The sequence below is a fragment of the Durio zibethinus genome, chromosome 2, assembly GCF_047325235.1.
Source record: "Durio zibethinus cultivar Kanyao isolate XHJ-2024 chromosome 2, ASM4732523v1, whole genome shotgun sequence".
Classification (NCBI taxonomy): domain Eukaryota; kingdom Viridiplantae; phylum Streptophyta; class Magnoliopsida; order Malvales; family Malvaceae; genus Durio; species Durio zibethinus.
In genome coordinates this window covers 14185246-14206200 of record NC_143163.1, presented here as the reverse complement: position 1 = coordinate 14206200, position 20955 = coordinate 14185246, and the positions used below count along the sequence as shown (strand labels likewise).

Below are 20955 nucleotides of genomic sequence, written 5' to 3'. Positions count from 1 at the left end.
GTTCTGGTTAAGTTAATCTCTTTTATTTTAAAAGGAACATTTTGTTATTTTCTGAAAGTGATAATGAAATTGTAAAGTCTCCAAAATTGTTTGCAGCAGCGCTCATCATTTCAATATCAATATCTTTGAATAGTTTAATGATGAGGGAGTGACTGATCTCCTATGTATCCTACCTTTAAATGAGGATATAGTACATGGTATAAACTTAACAATTATATGAACTTGCTATATTATAGTAGGATAAACTTTAAAGTTTAGACTTATTATACATTGTTTATCCTTGATAAAATTTTCAAAAATTTTATCATGAAAAAAAAATAATAATAATAAATCACAGTAACGGACGAAAAATTGAATATTTTATTATAATTTAAGATTATCAGGATATTAACCCGTTTGAAAAAGAAAGAAACAAATGGATTGGGTGGAGGGCAGAGCGGCAGAGAGGCTCTGCAAAAAGCTAACGTCGTTATCTTCCCGCGTAGAAACACTTTCTTTCTCTCTCACCTCCTTTCCCCCGACACGGAACTAAAATAATTAGTTTGATGGCGTCAATTTCAGCGGCTGTAACTCTGCCGCAATCCCTTACTTTATCCTCGGGAGGAACTTCAACCAGAGCAAGAGTACGTCCTATCCACGGTCAAATGCATCAGTTTCGTCATAGTTTCTATCAAACACTCAAGTTTCTCTGTATGGTAAAGTAAAATGTTGGTTATTTCATTTCAGAGAAGGTTCAGACCAATAGCATCTCTTTCAGTGCAGCAGCAGCAACAACAACAATCTCAGCTGATTGAGCGAAGAAAAGTATTGGTGATAGTAGCTGTTGGGTTAGTAGCTGGAGCTCTCTGGGATTCTTCCAAGGAAGAAAATGGAGTGGCAATGGTGGCCTTATCTGGAATTACTGACAGTATATTTTCTTTTTTCAATTAGGAATTCCAAGTTTTAATTTCATTTGAATGTTTAATTTTTATGCATGTCATTTTCACCCCTTAAATCTACTTCATTTTTACTATATTAAAGTCATAAAATGTACACAAATGATTGGAATTTGGAACAGTGCCAGAACTCAGGGGAAAGGATTATGGGAAGAGCAAAATGCGGTTTCCAGACTACACAGAAACAGAATCAGCTCTTCAGTACGAGATCACTTTCACTTATCACTTTGTTATTCCCTCTCCCCCCCCCCCCCCCCCCCCAAAAAAAAAAAAAAAAATCATCGTTACCTGTTTAAAATTAAATTTAGTGTTTCATTGGTATGTGTGTGTTCTTATTTAAAATTTCAAGGAGAATGTAGGACTAGCGGGTGGAGGATGGCCCTACACCAAAGATGGGAGAGACGGTTGTGATAAGCAACAATTTTCTAAATGTTTGTTAAATCATGTTGACAGTAAATTGTTTATGTCACCCAAAATTTCCATAGAATATGCATCCAGTTGAAACAATTTTGATTTTGGACTGAGTAAAATTAGTTGTTCTTACTTAAAATATTGGGAATTCTTTGTTTTCGTAGTTGTTTAGCCAGTTTCATTTACAGGGATGAGCATTCGCACAATCTAAAGATTGAAGCTCTGAGAAGCATTTGACAAAAATAGCATGATATTATGCCAGCAAAACCTAAATAGATCCTTCCAGACAGCCAACTTCCTTTATGCTATCATACAATGAAGTCTTAAGAGAACCAGTATAACAGAAATGGTTTGTCTTCAAAAGTTGTTGGGTCTGGAGTTTGGCAAATTGGGCAGGCTTACATTTCAATTTGTTAACATGAAAATCAATTGAATACCTGCAAGTTTAGTTCACAACTATTATTATTATTATTTTTTTTTTTTCAAGCTAGTTCAAGCAGTTTTTGAGCTACGAACCATGTACTGTAGGTTGATTGGGATGGTTACACTATAGGATATTATGGCCCATATTTGAAGCTAGAAACAAGACCAAAGGTGGTTCCTTTGTGGAACTTAATGTTTCTCATCTTAATATTGGAAATCATTGTTTATTGGTTGATTATTTCATGATTATATCTGGTCTAAAATATGCAGGGAGATAACAAAGACTTTCAAATTCAGACTTGGATCCCGAGGATTGAGTGGTGGTTTTTACCGAAACATATTAAACAGTGTTCTCCTTACAACTCAGGAATGTAGAAACGTAGTTCTAATTCACCTTCTAGTTTTTTTGATTTAAAGCAAAAATTTATTGCAATATGATGATTTTTTAGGATTTATGCTTGTCTATGGTCTCACATGTTCCTCAAGTAGTTTCCTTTTCTCCTTTTTTAAATTTATGAGCTACTGTCAAAGATTTAAGATATAAGTAATTTTCCTGCTATGTCCTGCAGCAGCATATTGAGATTTAGATGGATATTGAGGACAATTCAATGATACAAATATCAAAATAGAAACTTTGGATGAGATTTTCTCGTTACTAATTATTCAGGTAATTCTAGCTTTTGAGGAAGCATTTTCAGGAATGGCACAGGGAGGCATTAGAAGAAGGTGCCTGTTCTGCTTTTCTGACACATATGACCTCGTTCAGATGTATATACACATTGCATACTCTTCTGTATGCAACATTAATTTTTGAAAATAAATCCACTTAGGACCAAGAGCAAAGCATACTTTAAGAGATAGACGCTTGACAATGCTTTTAAGTGCATTTCACTGCTTCTACTAAATCTGAGCTAAGAATTTAGTGCAGCCCAAGCTGTAAAACTTCTGGAACCTGTTGATGCCAGATACTTGATGCCTGTTCCCTTGATCATGAAAAGAAAACGGATTAAGTCATTTCTTTTTGTGACCATATTGTGTGGACGTTTCACAGTTTACTTTCACAGTGATGCAGGATCATAGTGTCACCAGAACTGGGATATCCTCAAAATGTCTTCAACAAAAGAGGCCCCAGACCAATAACCTTCTCGATAAAATTCAAGTCACTGCGGTGATATCTTGGGTTTTCTTTGTCTTTTTATTCATATGATGCAGATTTTTAGCCTCTTCCACAGGGTCAACGAGTGCTGGATTTTGTGCTCAGGAACCAAGGGCTTATAGACAAGACCCTACAGTTCGATATCGAGCTCCTTAAAATCATTCCAAACTGATTTCTGCTCGAGGGTCGTCATGTTTCACTGACAACATTTAGGGATTGCATTATATATTGAGATTAGAAATTGTGTACAGGCCATCCTTTTTAGCTGGTAATAGGTTCATCATGACAATGAATCACAAGGGTGCTTTTTGTTCCAGGGAGGTTTTTTGATACTGAGTACAGAGAGCTGACGTGTCATCCGGTGGTGAAAATATTGGAAAACATTGGGCAAAGAATGTGGAGGATCTCTCTTGTGAAACTAGAGAGCTCATGTCTCATTCACTAAATTCTAGCTATTCTTGAAATAACGAATAATTCTGCTAATTGGTTTTTTGAGATTTCTTTATCTTGCCAACTAAGAGATGACGGTCCAAAAAAGGTCTGGTCGGCCATTCTATCCAGAATTTGATATTCCAAATCCTCATTTCAGTGTCAAAAGTTTTGTAACATCCGTGTATATAAAATATGGGTTTATACTGTTGCTTTTGCTGGTAATGATAAACGATTGCTTTTCTATACACATTTCGAAGTTTGTTATTCCTAAAATTTTTTCTGTTGCAGAGTTCTATCTCTCACATGAAAGGGTTCAAGTAGGAAGTGGTGTTTTTATACATAGATCCTTAACTACTGATGCGTTTTCACTTTGCTGCCTCGCCTGTCTTGTTTGGCAGATGAATTCTTTACTTCATGCCTACAATTATAATCTCCATTATTATTGAAGAAAAGACTAGCTAGCTTCGTTGAACTTGAATGTGCAGTGCGAAGCCGGCCAAGGATGAAGGTCAACATCTCGACTCAGGTTGCACCCATGCATTGCTTACCAGATTTCATAAATATGTTAATATCCTAAGTCAGGGGTAGAATACAATCAGTTAACCATTATCTGCATGCCGCCAATAACATCGTTTTATAAGCGCTTGCTTGAATGTCAGATTCACTGCAATGTTAATAGTTGATTCAGATGTTTTGCTCTGATAGAATGGCAGAACTAGTCGAGGTGGAGTAGAATGCCAAAGCAGCATTCAAGCTCTACAACTTACTCTCTTACCTGATTTTGCTTTTGAATCCCCAACTACTACGTGAAAGAAACTATTTCTGTTCCTCTTACTCGAGGAGTTCATATTCTTGAGTGGTAAGCAGAGAGCAGAACCAGTAGTTGAGAGTTGAGACTACACATCGGAGATTGTTGGTGATCTACTATTGACGCAATAAAATGGCCCCAAGGCTAGGATGGTTATTGGGCTTCTTTTATTCCGGTTAAGGTTGAAAGCTGAAAACTTACAATAGCGATAATGATAGCTTAGGCAAGAGATCCTGCTCATCATGTTACTATCCATATGCTAACTCATCTCTAACAGATCATAGCCCAAACATAGGATGGTCATCTGGCTGCCTACTTCTGACAACAAGTACGAATGCTGAAAAATTACAACCCTTATTCGAAGGTTTTAGTTACTAAGACTTGTGATAACAATGACCTTCTCCTTAATTTTGAATTAAATTATTTAAAATTAAATTAATTAAATTAATTCATTAAATTATTCAAATTTAAATTAAATTATTTCCTAATCAAACTTATTAGTTTTGAAAATTAACTTATAAAATTTGATTTGATTTATTTAATTAATTTTTTGATTAATCAAATAATAAAATACATTTAATTCAAATTATATTTTTAATTTTTAATTTTTAATATTTGAAACAAATTAAACAAAACCATTCAATGAAATATTCAAATAACAAATTATTAAATCAAAAACTCTAACTTATAAAATCAAACAATCAATTTCATATATTTTCAGTTTTATATTGAGTTATGTTACATTTCAATTAATTTGATTAATTTAGTTTATGAACCCAGGTAATCAAAATCAAAATTTTTTTAAAATTATTTTTGATAAATACTAAAATTAATTTAGTAACGAATGATTAACTGAATTAAATTGATGAATTAATTTGATTCATTAATTCAATTAAAATTGAATTTAGGACGACATAAGTTCAGAACAGCGACACCAAACTTTGCTCATAAAGTAATCATAAATATTGTAGCAATGGACGAAACCTATTAGCAAACAGAATCCAGAGAATGCAATAGTTAACACAAATAAACCAAAGTTTGACACAGAACAAAAAGGCCAACAACATTCGACTAAAATAAATTAAAGCTGCCAGTTACCCACAAACATTACCTAGCTAATTAACCGAAAGCTGTCGCCGCTTGTAACGAACCATCACCTTTCCCTTCACACCAACCACCATAGCATTCCAGTCAATCTCAGGAAATGGTGACACAAGCTCCAATTCAAAGTTCCTCAACAAATGGCTCCATATTGCCTTTATCTGAAGGTAAGCAAAAGGTTCACCTAGGCAACCATGCCTGCCACCCCCGAAGGAAATATATGAGAAAGCCCCAGCCGCCTTGTCTTCTTCCCTCCCGATAGAGAATCTATCAGGATCATATGTGTCTGGATCCTTGTAAATGTAAGGAAGCCTGTTTGCGAATGCTGGTGATGTTGCGACAATGTGACCCTTCGGGATGTCATATTCTTTCCCATCTCGGGTTTTTACACTAAAATCACTGTGTGAGCTGCGTAGAAGCATAATCAGTGGAGGATGAAGTCTCAGGGCTTCCTTAATGCACCGATAGAGGGTGTCCATCTCAGATAAGATATCATGATCAACCTTGCTTCCATGCTTTTGCATTAGTTGTTTCTGCTCCTCCAGCACAGCAGAAAGGAACTCCTTGTTACAGAGTAGATAGGCACCAGTCCAAGTAGAGGTGATGGAACTGGTATGCTGCCCAGCAAAGAGAGCGGCAATGAGCAAGCCAGTTACTTCAGCCTCAGTAGTTGGGCGACCATCTTTATACTTAGATTCAATGAAACATTGCAACATGTCATTCTCTGACTTGCCAGAACTTTTACGGGTAGCTATGATATTTGCAAATATTTCTGCAAGCTTCTTTCGAGCTCGGTCACGACGGCGATGAGCAGGGATAGGCAGGTAAGGGAAGATAACACTGATAGGGAGCATGCCATTGTCAAGATCATGGAAGAGTACAGAGACATCATCAAAAAGCTTATCACGTACTTCTCGACCCAAGAGACACCTACTAGCAGTCAAGATGATGAGATGCTCCAGCTCATACTTAAGGTCCACCTCACCACTATCCCCCCATTTTGAGAAGTAGTCCTGCCCAATTCCATAATGATTAGGCAACAAATCATGTCTGCGGAGTTACAACATTATGAACATATGTAACAGTGAACCATACAAGGAACCTTGAATTCAGTACAAAAGTCACAATTTTTCTCTTTTTTTTTTTTTTTTGGCCAAGACAATTTTCTCTTCATTTACATGTCATTTGACCTCCCAAACCAAATGTACCTAGTGTCTATTATCCTTTATTCCTTTTTATTCATCAGAGTAGTCCAAGAAGCAAAATCAGTGGGTTATGTACGGGAAATCATAAAGTAATAGCAAGCCACTAACGCACATTGTTTTTCAATCATAAAGGAAAAAAGAGGTGGGAAGATGTATTTTATGCATTAAGCACAACTTGAAACATAATGCTTGAATTGATTTTAAAGAAAGAAATATCAATGTTCAAAACAGCTTTATTAGCATATGCAGTTTATAGGTCAAACTTCAGATACGCCAACTCCTAAGAAGTCTCCTGACTATCTCAAGTCAACATAATCCAAATTGAAATAAACAAACTGCTTTTATTCAATTGTGCTGGTTCATTTATTATCCACCAAACATCAATTTACTCGAAAATAGAAATGTAAACTCCATCCATGTTAGTTGAAACTTCATTTTCCCTTGTCAGAGTATCATAGTCCAACACTATCGAATAAAAGTCACTTTTTTTATTTTCATTTTGTCAGGTAAGGGGTCATCAAATAGTATACAATATATAAACAACAAAAAGAAAAGTAAACCAAAATTTCTAGCAAATCACTCACCTCAGCTTCTGTAACCATCTGATCCACATAACCCTTAAGTTTATTAACTCTAAGGGCTTCCGTAAAGAACCGGAACTGCTCTTGCCTTATTGTGTAATCCACATCAAAAACCACACCGGGGCCGAAAGTAGGCACATTGAACTGATAAACTTCCTGTTGGCTGAGGTCTGATTCTGAAGCCTTAAAGAAGTGTGCTGAAACCTCAGGCCCAATCAAGAAAGTTATCTTCTTGCTAAACAAGTTCAACGTGAAAACACTGCCAAGCTTTGGGTACTCCTCCCGGAGCATCACGATTGGCCCTTTCATGAATCGAAGGAGGCCACCAAGTACCGGCCAGGTTTTGACTACTGGTGGCACCCGCTTCTTAGATCTAGGCATTATGAGGAAAGATATGAGCTTGGCCACTACAAGGGTGGCTCCTATGAGAATACCCATGTTCAAAATCTTGTCATTTACTTCCATGGCGGCAAGGTTTTGATAATTTTCTATCAGCTCTCAGCTGAAAATCAAAGAAAATTAAGAATTATGAAGCTTAAGAAGAAAGTTTAGCTGCGCAGAAGAATCTTTAATCAACACTCTCTTGAGTCAATAGTTTGACTAAATTGAGTCCAGCATTCCACAACCTAAAAGAAAAAAAGTTCAAATCGTCAGAAAATAGCAAAAATTGGTTCTGCTTTTCTAGCAATCTTTTGTTACATAAAAAGTTTTTGCAGAAAATCAACAAGAAAACATTATCCAAAATGTAAATTAATAGTCCCACGAATAATGTAAAAATCCAGAAATTATAGCTAAAAAAAAGAAGGAAGACTAAGTACCTGATTTGAGATTCAAAATCAGGGTAAGTGTAGGCATAATAGACGATCGGATCAGGAGTTGGTTTTAAAGGCAGATTACGATTAGTGAGAGTAAGCACTGTTTTATAATCGAACCGAGCTTGATTCGAGCCGGCGAGTTGCGTTGGCGCTGGTTGGATCTGGTAAAAACCGTGGGTCTCCAAGTGGCTGTTTTGATGTTGACGTGTCGTCCTATAATTGGATGAGTAAACTTATTTATAATCCTGTTACTTTGTTTCGTAGCATAGGATAACACGTGAGAAGTCGGAATTTAAAGAAAGGAACGAATTTAGGCTAAAATTTATGAACTGCTTCTGGTTCTGTCAGGACTAGTGGGCCTGGAGATCGTGACCTACTGGGCTTATGGCTTTCCCAAGATTCTCCTCTACCGGTCCATTACTCGATTTTCCATTTTTATTTTTGCCAAAAAATATATATAAATATTTCCCAATTTCCTTACCACTAATTGTCAACTAAAGCATGTTCTTTAAGTATTATAACTTTAATATGATTAGCAATCACAAGTTAATACTCTGTAAAAATTATAAAGGATGTTGTCGTAGCATTGGAATTTAGATTTACCTAGATTTTTTGTATTTATTTATTGCCAATTTTTTTAATCAAATAATGAAAATTGAAAACCATTTATAGGTAAACATAAGTTTTTATATACCATAAATTCAAAAAAAAAAAAAACCATAAAAAAACGTACATGCATCTAAAATTCATGATGTCCTTTTATCTTATTTATTAATCATAAATTGTAAATAAAAATAGTTCAAATGATTGACTTTTTTTTATGGCTATTTAACACAATGATTTATTAGAAACATTTAGATAATAAGAGTCTCTTTAGAAACTAGGGTTTCCATAATGGTAGTTAGGGAGAATGAGGGTCTAAAAGGTGGGATTAAAGATGGAAGAGTAGGGGCTAGATTGGGGTAAAACAAAAGTTAAACCAAGAAGAAATAAAAAGTAGGTGTAGGAGGATAAGATGTTTGGTTTGGTCACAGAAAAATACTTAATGGGTGTAAAAATTTTGGGTTATGAAACGATGAATAGTGGTTTTGAAGGATACGGGGATAGTGTCTAAGGTAAGATTGCAGAATACTGAAGTAGCCATTAAGTGTATATCTTGAAACTATGAAGTTATAGGGTCAACCTTAACATTGCAATTTCTTAAAGAGCTAAGGAAAATTTTGATCGTGATGAGGATTGGAAACCAAAAATGAACGAGCTAAACTAGATAGGATTTATTTGAGGTTAAAATTTGATGATGGTGTTTATGAGGATCCATTAGGATTGAGTGGATGATTGACTTTATGGTGGAAAAGAAATATGATGGAAGCTAATAATAATGTAATAGATAATTGGATAATTGATAATCATAATGGTGAAGTGTTTAGGGTTTTTTGGATATGTGGAGCACTTGTTTATGAAGATAGATAATTTGAGAGGGAATTAAAATAAAGGCTAGGGGATGGATATGCCTTGCATATGTATTGGGGACTTTCATAAGATAAATGAAAATGATGAAAAAGATAGGCGTAGATTGAAAGCAAGGAGAAATAATATTAGTTTTAGGCATTTTATTAATGATTGTAGCTTTATTGACTTATCTTTTAAAGGTCATTGGTTTAGTGAAAACAAAGGGAATATCATTCAGGAAAGATTAGTTAGGGCTTTTGTAAACATGGAATGGGTGGAATTGTCCTAATACAATAGTTTTCAATCTTGCGGCTGTTAATTCTTACCATTTCCCTATATTTATGGATATTGACCATTTGAAGGTTTAAATTTGAAAAATATCAGGGCATAGTTTGAAGAGTGCGAGATGATTATAAAAGAAGGATGGGGGGGAGTTGTGTTAGGGATCAAATTCTTTCATATTGTATATGAAGTTAAAAAGGTGTAGGAAATAGCTAGTACAATGGAGCAAGAATAATTTAGGGAATAATAGGAGGATGATAGAAGAATTGATGTTGAAATTTTCCAAAATTCAAGGTGAAGTGAATATGGGGGAGAATCTAGGAGAACTTAAGGAGGCTGGGTTTGGTAAAGAGAAGAAAAATACTGGTTAGAGATTAAAACACCATATTTTCATCAAACAACTAGGTTAAGGAGGCAATACAATAACGTTTTACGACTTAAAGGTGAAAATGGGGATTGGATTGATTACCCCAATCTTGATCTCTTTTAGATGTAAATGAGTTTAACAAAACAGGGTATGTAAGATAACACATTGTGGAATTGGATTTATAAGTACCTAGCTAGAAAATTGTTTCTTTCACCTCATTATTGACTACCTCCAATAATGAGGTGAATGAGTTTCTCACCAAAAATGTTTTAATAGAGTAGGTGAACAAAATAGTATTCTAGCTAGATGCTTATAAACTCTGAGGTTAGATGATTTTAATGGTTTTTTCTATAAAAAAAATATTGGGGAATAGTGAAGGATGATGTTTTTAAGATAATGATTAGTTTATTTTATCATAGGAAGTTGTTAGAAAAGAAGAATAGTATTGAGATTGTTCTTATTCCTAAGACTAAGGCTTTTAAGTTGGTGATATAAAGGTCTATTAGTCTTTGTAATTTTGTACATAAAATCATACACAAGGTCATGTTGAACTATTTGAAGCCTTTTTTGGGATCTTGATAACTCAAAATCAGATGCTTTTATGGGGAAAAACAAATCCATGGTAATATTTTGATTGCTTTAAAGGTGTTTCATTATCTGAGGCTTAAGAAAGGAAAAAGGAATGAAATTGTTGTGAAAATTAATATGAATAAAGCTTATAACAAAGTTGAGTGGGATTTTTTTTGGAAAAAGTTTTACTTAAAATTGGTTTCCATTCATAATAGGTAGGATTGAAGTGTGTGACTACTATTTCTTACTCCTTGATTATAAATGGAAAGCCTTTAGGTAAGTTTCTTCCTTCTAGTGTTCTTATGCAGGGGATCTTCTATCTCCTTATCTGTTTTTTTCTTTTTTATTATGGATGTTTTGTCTAGAATGATATTAGTTGAAACTAAAGCTCATCATTTGAGTAGTGTCAGACTAAATAAGTTTTGTCCAATAATATCCATTTATTTTTTTGCAAATGATTTCCTGTTTTTCATTGTGGCTAATACTTTGAAGTGTCATAAATTGCGAAGTGTTCTCGAGTCCTTTTCTGTGGTATCGGGGCAAGATATGATTTTGAATTGAAAAAAAAAAGTCTTAGTGGAGTCTCCTGAAAGCTAGCTCTCTCTAGAAGGTTAGTACGTTTTACTTGTTGATACAAGTGAGTTCGTGTTAGGATTTATCTAGTTAGGTGGTCTTTGAGTCTTAATGGGTGGGAGTAGCGTAGAAAGTTTGTACGGATGTAGGATGAATTGAAGGGTTTATGGAAGTAGTTACAGTTGACTGAAGAGGAAAGAGAGGGGATTAAAACAAATACTTTGGAGACAAATAATGAAAGACAAAGCAAAAAATCATGGTTGGTAGGGAAATTGTTAACATCGAGGGCTTTGAACAAAGAGGTAATGAAGAGTACGCTTACGATAATATGGAAGTTGGCCAAACAGACGGAGATTGTAGAGTTGGATGATAATCTGTTTCTCTTTAAATTTTCAACAGGCTCAGACATGAGAAAAGTGATCGAAAGATTGCTATAGAGTTTTGACAAACGACTGATCTTGTTTAAGGAATATGGTAGTAGGATGCGATCGAAGACCAATGTATTTTCAACTACCTTATTATGAATAAGGGTGTATGGCCTGCCTCAAGGAATGATGAACTTGGTGAATGCGACTAGGATAGAGAGGAAGATAGGTGATTTCAAGTCGCTTGATGCAACCCTAGAGCAAGGGGGATGGACTCGATTTTAACATATTACGATCAAAGTTGATATTACAAAACCTCTATGGAAGACGGTGCTTCTCATTGATGGTGCAGAAGGGAAAGAAACATGGGATAGGCTATCCTATGAACGGTTACTAAGGTTTTGTTACGCCGATGGGAGATTGGGTTATATTGAAGATGAATGTAAGGGAAGGAAAGGGGATGGGGACCAAGCTAATTAAGCAAGGCAATACGGTACATGGCTTTACGCTTCACTACTAAAGAACAGACCATCGGTATGGGAGAAAGGGCAGGCAGATAGCAAGGGTCAAGGGAACAACAAAGGAAGTAGCCATTATAACAGATCTTATATGACAACGGTTGATGGTGGAGTTATGCAAAAATTGGACTTGGCATCCAACCAAGGGAATTTGGATGTGCTTGAATCACAGGATTTGATTAGTAATGAGGGAGCTATTTATGGGATAATGATAAGAATTTACGAGATATGAAATCCCATAGCTTGGGTTTAAAAAGGCATGGTTTAATTCTAAAGAGGTTAACCAGCAGTTTGAAAATACAAATGGGCCCACGGATATGGGCTTACAAAAAGAAGAAAACAATGATAAAGACTCTAAACACAGTAATAATGGACCAAATAAGGATAAACAGATCAATAATGATGTCTCATGCAGGAAAATTTATAGTATACTGATAGAGTAGCTCCAACCAGACAGTGAAAGTATACATACACGAAGGAAAAATCGGTACGTACAAAGTATGCATGGGACGGTTGAGAAAATATGTAACGTTGGGAACCAGGGTGAGAAAGTGAGGGCAATCTCCAAATTCAAATGGAATAGGTTAGCAAGGTTAGCAAAAGAGACTCAATCAAGCAGGCAGACTGAGATGGGAAAAAAGAAGCACAAGGACTGTGTACCAGAGGATATGGACATAGACTTGATAATGAAAAGGAACAAATACGATGATGATGAGGCGAGGTAGGATTTTTATGATGAAACGGTAGTGACTGGGTTCTAGTCCCACCGAAAATAATAAGGTGTCTAGCTTGGAACTGCCATGGACTTGGGAACCCATGTGTAGTTTATGATATTCGAAATATTCAGAAGAAAGAAGGTCCTGAGATAGTTTTCTTGTCAATAACCATTTCCAATAAGGGGAAGATTGATAGGTTACGTAAGCAATGCCAAGATAGTGAAATGTTTGTGGTTGATGCAGTGGGAAAGAGTGGAGGATTAACTATGCTATGGAAAGAGGAAATTAACATGTCATTAAGGAGCTTTCCAAGTATCACATTGATATGGGGTGGTGGATGCTGATGGCAAAGAATAGATGATTATGGGATTTTATGGAGAACCGACTACACAAGTTAGGCACAATGTGTCGGATATGTTTAGAAGATTGGGTCATCATAATTCTCATGCGTGGCTGTGCATGGGGTACTTTAATGAGATTTTATGGGACAAGGAGAAAAATGGGGGAGGAGTGAGAGCGATAGCATAAATTGAGGTTTTCCAAAAGGTATTGGTAGACGTTGAGCTAAATGACTTGGGTTTTATAGGATATGAGTTTACATGATGCAGACAGAACAGTGGAGAATAGGATCCAGGAAAAATTGGATTGAGCCATTGGAAACAAGGAATGGATGGACAGTTTTCCCAATTTCATGGTATGACACCTAACTTGTTCTACATCAAACCATTACCCAATTTTGATCGACACAACAATGGCCAAACAAATAAGATGGAACCGGTACCGAGAGGAAGAAATATTTTGAAGCCATGTGGTTTGCTGAACCAGAATGCATGGATAAAGTGAGCAAATGGTGGTTTGATGAGGCATACATAGATTTGATAAGCAAGTTATGTGGGACCCAAACTAGACTTCAAGCTTGGCACATAAACAAATTTCAAGCTTTAAAAAGGAAGATTGATGAGTTACTTGATGGGCTAGTGGTGGCATAACAAAAGGCAGTAGACGAGGAAAGATTAAACAAGGAAAATGGACTTAAAACGTGACTTAACAATTTGCTTGAACAAGAAGAATTATTTTGGAAACAGAGATACTGGGTAAATTGGTTGAAGAATGGGGATAAGAATACATGATTCTTTCTTGCACATGCATCTCATCATAGAAGAGCAAATAGATTGATTGGAATGGAGGATGAAAACAGGGTTTGGCATGAAGAAGAGCATAAAGTAGCTAAACAAGCAATGAGTTCTTTTAAAAATCTTTTTAAATTTCAAGGACCACTAGTTTTAGATCACATCCTAGATTTAATTGCTCTTTTTGTAATAAACGAGATGAATGAGTCTTTCCTATCAGAGTTCACAGCTAAGGAAATTCAAGAAGTAGCAAAATAGATTCACCCTACCACAGCTCTAGGACCAGAAGGGAAGCATGAATTATTTTACCATAAATTTTGGCACATTGTAGGCCCTGAGGTTATTAATTTCTGTTTGGATTTTCTAAATGGAAATGGTAGCTTAGATAGTGTCGATGAAACCTATATTGTTTTCATCCCCAAAACCAACAATCCCAAGAAAATGACCCAGTATAGACCTATCAGCTTATGTAATGTGCTTTGCAGAATTATAGCTAAAACTTTGGCTAATAGATTAAAGCTTGTGTTACCAACCTGTATCAGTGAGATCCAAAGTGCCTTTGTCTCGAGTAGGCTTATATTTTGATAATGTCCTTATAGCTTATGAGTTGCTACATACCATGAAACAGAAAAGGAAAGGCAAGGGTGGATGGATTGCGTTTAATTTGGATACGAACAAAGCATATGACCGGGTAGAATGGCATTGTCTTAATGCTATCATGGGTAAACTAGGCTTTAGTAGAAAGAGATTTCTGATTATGAGTTGTATTTCTTCAATCTCTTATAAGGTGGCTATAAATGGTTTTGTGATTGATACTTTTTTTCTTGAGAGGGGTCTCCGAAAAGAGAATCTTTTTTCACCATATTTGTTATTGATATGTATAGAGGGATTATCAGCACTATTAACCAGCCACCAAAGGGAAGGCTTGTTACAAGGAGTTTGAGCAAGTGCCCAAGGCCTTAGAGTCATTCACCTATTTTTTGCAGATGATAGTTTGTTATTTTTTATAGTAAAGCAAAGGGAATGCAATATGGTGAGGGACTTGCTAAAGATGTATGAGAAAGGTTCTTAGCAGCAGACCAACTATGACAAAATAAGACTTCTTTTTAGCTTAAACATAAGTGAAGATGGATAATGACAAAGAGTTTGTTTAGGGTCCAAACCATTTTTAACTCGAAGAAGTATTTGGAGCTACTAATGTTTATTGGGAGAAACAAAAAAGGCTTTCGAGAAGATTTTGGAAAAAATGAATAGGAGAATAAAGCATTAGAGTCACAGATGGCTATCAATTAGAGAAAAAGAAGTGTTTATTAAAGTGGTCCTACAATCAATGTTCTCGTATGCTATGTCATGTTTTCTGTTCCCGAAGAGCCTATGCCATGAGATCAACATGACTTTAAGCAGATTTTAGTGGCGGCTGTCCACAGAAAAAGGGGAATCCATTGGATGAGGTGGATGAAATTGTGTATAAGGAAGGAAGAGGGAGGTATAGGTTTTAGAAACATGAGTCTGTTCAACAAGGCCCTTATTGCTAAACAAGGATGGCAACACATGAAGAATCCTTTCTTGCATGTTCAAAAGGTTCTAAAAGCCAGGTATTTCCCTAGAACTAATTTCCTTGATGCAGAACTGCGGAGAACACCTTTCTATACTTGGAGAAGCATTTGGTAGGGGAGAGCTGCCCTAAACCTTGGCTTAAGGTGGCGTGCGGGAAACGAGGAGAGTATTAGGGTAGTTAATGAAAGTGTAAAAAACTTGTTCAATTCAGATGAGGTACAATGGAATGATGAAAAGTTAGACAATATATTCCACGAGGATATTGCAAAAAAGATTAGAGCTATCCCCATTAGCTTAAGCGGTCAATAGGATGTAACGGTCTAGCACTATACTAAGAGTGGAGCCTACACTGTGATAGGCAGATATCATTTATTGGTCTCAAATGACATGAATATAAGCCAGGGGGAAGAGGGCATTGGAGGCATGGGCAATAGTAGTATGGGTTTGTTCTGGAAGCGGATTTGGCATTTGTTAGTACCTACCAATATTAGAATATTTATATGGAGGCTATGGAATGATATCTTACCAATGCATGAAATGCTACAGAGGAAAAGAATAATAAAAAATGCGTGGTGTCCGAGATGCATCGGGAAAAATGAAACCATGATGCACGCTATAAAGGATTGTGGACATGCTAAAGAAATTTGAAGACTTGCTTATCCGAATGAAGATTGGTAGAATGGACAGCTAGGGGATACCAGACAATGGTTGGCTTGGGTATAAACACTTTGAATAAAGAAAAGTTGGGCAGGTTCGCAACACTGTGCTGGGCATCATGAGAGGCAAGGAATGAATAAGTAAAGAGTAGTATAACTAAAATGGCCCTGGCTATGGTGACAATTGTATAGTAGTACTTGCTAGAATAGTGTAGAGCTCAAGAATGAAAGAGGAAAATAGTGCGAAGAATGGCAAATAAATGGAAAGCAACTTTAGAAGGATGGATGAAATTTAATTGTGATGGGGCCCTAGAAAGAAAGGAGAACAAAGTAGGAATCGATGCAGTCGTAAGAGACCATTTGGGTGTAGTTAAAGGAGGTTTCTGTATAAGTATGAATGGCATTAGAGATCCAGAGATAATCAAGGGCATGACAATGGTCAGAGCGGCAAAGTTTGTAGGAAGCTTAGGAATGCTGAAGGTGATCATTGAAAGGGACATATTCATGTTAACTTCACAATTCAAACAAAACATGGGAGAAAATCTATTTGCAATAGGAACTTTAGTGAAGGATACCAAAGTTTAGCTTTCCAAGCTAACTAAATGGAAAATTTCTTACACTCCTACAGAAGCAAATGTGGTGGCTCATAGGCTAGCAAAGATGGCTATTGCTAGGAAAGAAAATCTCATCTAGTTGGATGGATTTCCTAATGAACTTTATGATATTGTACTACAAGAGAGTTGTATTTCAGGTTATGAATCCAAGTTTCTTTCTTTGAAAAAAACAAACAAAAGAAAACAAAATTAAGCTAAATAAATTTGATCAAAATTTGAAAAATATTTATTTAGTACATGTTTCTAAGTTATATTATTTTTGGTATTAAATAAATACAATGTTCTTAAAAGTAATATTTGAAAGAAAAATATTTTGGACAAAGTTTTAGATTTTGAATGAGGTTTATTTAGTATATATTCATAAGTTTTATTATTTTTGGTACTAAATAAATACAATGTCTTTCAAATTGTTATTTGATTTGAAATATATTTTGGAAACATATTTTTAAAAGCTTGGTCTTAATGTTTATCTCAGAAATACAAGTTTTCAAAATTAACAATTATTTGTAAAATGTTTCTTAAGTTTAAACAAACATTTATTCATGTTTTAAATGCATAATTTTTTAAGAATGAATTTTTGCAATAATTTTTTGTTTAATTTCTATATTCATTTATAAAGTTCCACAATTCAAATTATATATGGTTGGAAAGTTATTTGAGTCTACTTTCTAGTGGAATAAATGAATTTAAAATCTAAATTTTATTGTAAAAATATTGCATTTTTGCTAAAGATTACGCAAGATATGTGATAGCATAAGGGGTAGATTTGGAAATTTATTGTAATTTTCATACATTGATTCAAATGTTAACTTTATATAGATGGAAAACCCGTTAAGTTTAGTTTCTAAATTTTTAAATGGATCATAATTTGGAGTTTTATAATGCAAGATATGGTCAATTTAGTAAGTAGATAGCAAATAGGATCAATTCACTTGTGGATAGGATTTATCCATTTACATCCAGAATCATCCTCGAATGTTGTCCAACACGAAGGGATCAATTGATTATCAAAATGGAATGATCCCTTAGCTCGTAAAGTCAATAACTTAAATAGAATGATCCCTTTATGGATGAGATCGATTTCCTAACCCTTAGCAGTCTCCAATGGCTAGTTTTGAAAGAGAAACAACCAGATTTTTTTTCACTAAATCAATCCCTAATGGCTTCAAAACGTTTTCAACTATAAAAAAGACTTCAAGCATCATTAAAGCTAAGATGCAACATCTTAAGAGCATTTAATAAATTCTTCATGAAATTCAAGAGCATCAAAATGTTTAGAACTTAAATTTCCATCATCTGTATTCATTTTCATATTCATTCATCATACATTTGTTTGTACTTCATATAACAAACACCTAAACTTTGCGAGGTTATTTATTTTGCAAAAACTAGTCCATCTCATTAGAGACTTTGAGTTATTTGTAAGATTTTGGAAAAAACATTAAAAGTTTAAGTTAAAAGATTATACCTTAACCTTGAAAGGTAATTTTTACGATTAGAGAATTAGTGAATTAGGCTCCTTGGCAAAGGTAGCTAAGGAAGAGGACATAGATGCCTTTAAAAAAAGATCGAACCTTATGTTTGATTTCTTTATCCATTCTTTTTAATCTTTCAAGTTATTTATTTGTGCTTTAATTTCATATATTATTATATTTTTAATTTTTAATTTACATTTATTTGAATTTTTTTAGGGAAAGAATCTGAAGACAATCTAATTCACCGTATCTTAAATTGTTATCTAGACTAAACCTAACATTATAAAATACATAGATGATTGGGTTTAGTGTTTGTGGAAGATTGTTAGGCTGAGCCCTACAAGCTAATAATGATTGGTTGTATAACACTATTTTATCATTTCATGTGTTATACATTATTATCATTAAATAAAGTTTAAGGTATTTCTTTATTCATAAGCTATGTGATGATGGTTATGAAAAACTTATGTAGATATAGCCTTTGGAACATAAAAGCCTTGCAAAAGAATTATAAGGGGTTATAATGGTGAAATCCTTATGCATTATAGCCATGTTCCTAAAATTATTTTTGGTCATTGTATTGTCAAGACATGGCATTGACAATGCTCAAATATTAAATCTTTTTACTTGTGAAGTAAGCATCTAGTCTAATAGGTTGAAGTACATGGATGTTTAAGGATAACATATGAATGCTTGTTAAATGAACAAGTTCACTTAACATGACCTGCTATGCAATTTGATATCTCACTCAAATTTCTATGTAGTAACTATCATTAGTTAGTAATGTAACTAATCCTTTGACTTGTGATACCATATCATCTTGTGTGTGAATTATCACGCTCTAATTTCATCTTTATGGATCCTAATAAAGGATGCTAAAAAGGATGATTTTGGGTGAGGTGTGAAGCACACTATAATGAATAAGTAGCTTAGAGAGGATTTATCACCTTAAGTAATATATGGAGACATATCTTGTCTATTCTTATCTTATATTAACTATCATAATATGTAGATCTATGGACCTATTGCTAGACATAGATTTAAAGAGTCATCATCAATTTTTTTTTATTTAGGTGCGATTAGCCAGCTAACTAAATTTGTTCTATTTAAAGAGAAGTCTCAAGTTTGACTTACGTATCTTTAAATAGTATATTCTAGTATACAAAATTAGATTTAAGATTGGGAAGTATGAAGGAGATTATAATATTCTCATAACACCTATCCAAAGAATGGTGCTAGTTTAATTTCAAGTTATCCAAGCCTTAAAACATCTTTATAGTTTACCACTTAGTTTAATTATTGAAAATTGATCTTAAAATTGCTCCAATAGCTTGGTAGCAATTTAAGATAATTTTATTACCTTAAGAATATTCATGAAGACTAATGTCCTACTCTGAAAATGCTCTGTTGTCAGATTCATTTAATTTTTTTGTAGAAAACTTTTATTTTTATGAAAATGAGAATTAGAACCTTGGTATTGAAAAATTCTCATCCAAGTTCTCCAATATGTTAGTAAAATTTAGAAAAGATTTTCTCACCTAAGAATTTACATAAAGATTGTTATTCGCAACACTTTTAGTAATTCTATTATTAGAGATTCAAAATCTAATTTTTATAAAAATAATTTATTTTTAAAAATATCCTCCAATATGTTGGTAAGATTTTTTTATCAAAAAAATTTATCATCCAATATGTTGGTAGGATTAGGAATTTATTTTTTCAAGAAAATTTATTAAGTCCTCCAATAATTTGGTAAGACTTAATTTAAAATTTAAGTCCTCCAATAATTTGATAGGATTAAAAATTTATTTATTTTTAAACCTTTTTTTTAATTTGAAAAAATCATCAATTAAAATGTATAAAAATTATCATGCAAAAAATCATCTTGCAAATATGCAAAATATATTTAATAGATGACACAATAAATATAAAACATGCAATTAGATATACAAAAGTCAAGCAAATATATTAAACTCATAAAAACATCATGCAAAAACTATTTTTTATTTTTCTTTTCTTACCATATTAATTCAATCAACCATTTAAAATACTAAATATTAAAATATAAATATAAAAATAAAACAAAAAATAAAAATAAAAATTCAAAGCAAAAAAAAAAAAAAAAATAAAGGATAACCTATAATCGGGCAGGTTTCAATTAGGTTAGCAAATGGATCCCACGTGAGTCAACGTGCGGATCCTAGGGGCAAAACAGAGTTGTATGTGCTTAGGTATAAAAGTCAACTTTCAATCCCTTGCCTCAGAATCATCTTCTGCTCTCTCTCTAACTAAAAAACCCTCTAACTTCTTTTTAAAAAACCAATCGACAACTTTAACTGGATAACCTAGTTTTCAGAAATTGACACTAAAAACTTTAAACGGCCATTGGGATATTCAAATCAACCTAAAAAGCACTACCCAAAATTCTCCGACCACTGTGAATTCATTGAGAAATTCAAAAACTCATCAGAGTATTCATACTCCAAAAATATCCAAAGAAAATCCAAAATTTCCCTAAAAATTTTTAGAAATTCAAACTTGAATTCCAAAAGCCCAAAGATCGAAAATCCTAGAAATCTCACACAAATTCTAGAACGGTATCAACTATCTCAATCAAAACCCAAAAACAAGTTAATTTAAAAAATTTTGAAAAAGACCTAAAAAAAAAAAGCCCCAAGAAATTAAAACATCTAGAATCGATTTCAAGACACCAAGAACCCAGAAACATAAAACCCAAACCCTTTAATTGTTTTACTTTGTTTTTGCATATCGTTCTCTATTGCTAATTATGTATTGTCAATTGCTTGTTCATTTAT

General features: G+C 34.0%; 2 protein-coding genes across 3 annotated transcripts; one reads left to right on the top strand and one right to left on the bottom strand.

The window, feature by feature from the left end:
- Positions 1 to 346: 346 nt before the first annotated feature.
- On the top strand, positions 347 to 2038 carry LOC111308144 (peptidyl-prolyl cis-trans isomerase FKBP19, chloroplastic-like). 2 transcript variants are annotated; one of them, XM_089750668.1, is made up of 4 exons: positions 347 to 623; positions 727 to 907; positions 1058 to 1136; positions 1295 to 2017. In XM_089750668.1, the coding sequence occupies exons 1-4, from the start codon at positions 546 to 548 to the stop codon at positions 1344 to 1346; spliced, it is 390 nt and encodes a 129-aa protein (XP_089606794.1). In that variant the 5' UTR covers positions 347 to 545; the 3' UTR covers positions 1347 to 2017. The 2 variants fall into 2 exon arrangements, with proteins under 2 accessions (XP_089606794.1, XP_089606797.1); XM_089750671.1 differs by having other exon boundaries at positions 348 to 623; positions 1875 to 2038.
- A 3042-nt stretch (positions 2039 to 5080) lies between these two features.
- On the bottom strand, positions 5081 to 8009 carry LOC111309322 (sterol 14-demethylase-like). The gene is made up of 3 exons (XM_022908398.2): positions 7871 to 8009; positions 7056 to 7678; positions 5081 to 6279 (listed from the first exon to the last, which is right to left on the bottom strand). Exons 2-3 carry the CDS (start codon positions 7515 to 7517, stop codon positions 5281 to 5283), a joined length of 1461 nt encoding a protein of 486 aa, XP_022764133.2. The 5' UTR covers positions 7518 to 7678; positions 7871 to 8009; the 3' UTR covers positions 5081 to 5280.
- Positions 8010 to 20955: the final 12946 nt, after the last annotated feature.

Excerpts from the sequence above, each read along its gene's own strand:
- LOC111308144 (XM_089750668.1), top strand. The coding sequence starts at position 546 with ATGGCGTCAATTTCAGCGGCTGTAACTCTGCCGCAATCCCTTACTTTA. Across the intron at positions 908-1,057 it reads CTTATCTGGAATTACTGACA|TGCCAGAACTCAGGGGAAAG; the intron begins GTATATTTTCTT and ends AATTTGGAACAG. Across the intron at positions 1,137-1,294 it reads GAAACAGAATCAGCTCTTCA|GACTAGCGGGTGGAGGATGG; the intron begins GTACGAGATCAC and ends AGGAGAATGTAG.
- LOC111309322 (XM_022908398.2), bottom strand. The coding sequence starts at position 7,517 with ATGGAAGTAAATGACAAGATTTTGAACATGGGTATTCTCATAGGAGCC. Across the intron at positions 6,280-7,055 it reads AGATGGTTACAGAAGCTGAG|GACTACTTCTCAAAATGGGG; the intron begins GTGAGTGATTTG and ends GGAATTGGGCAG.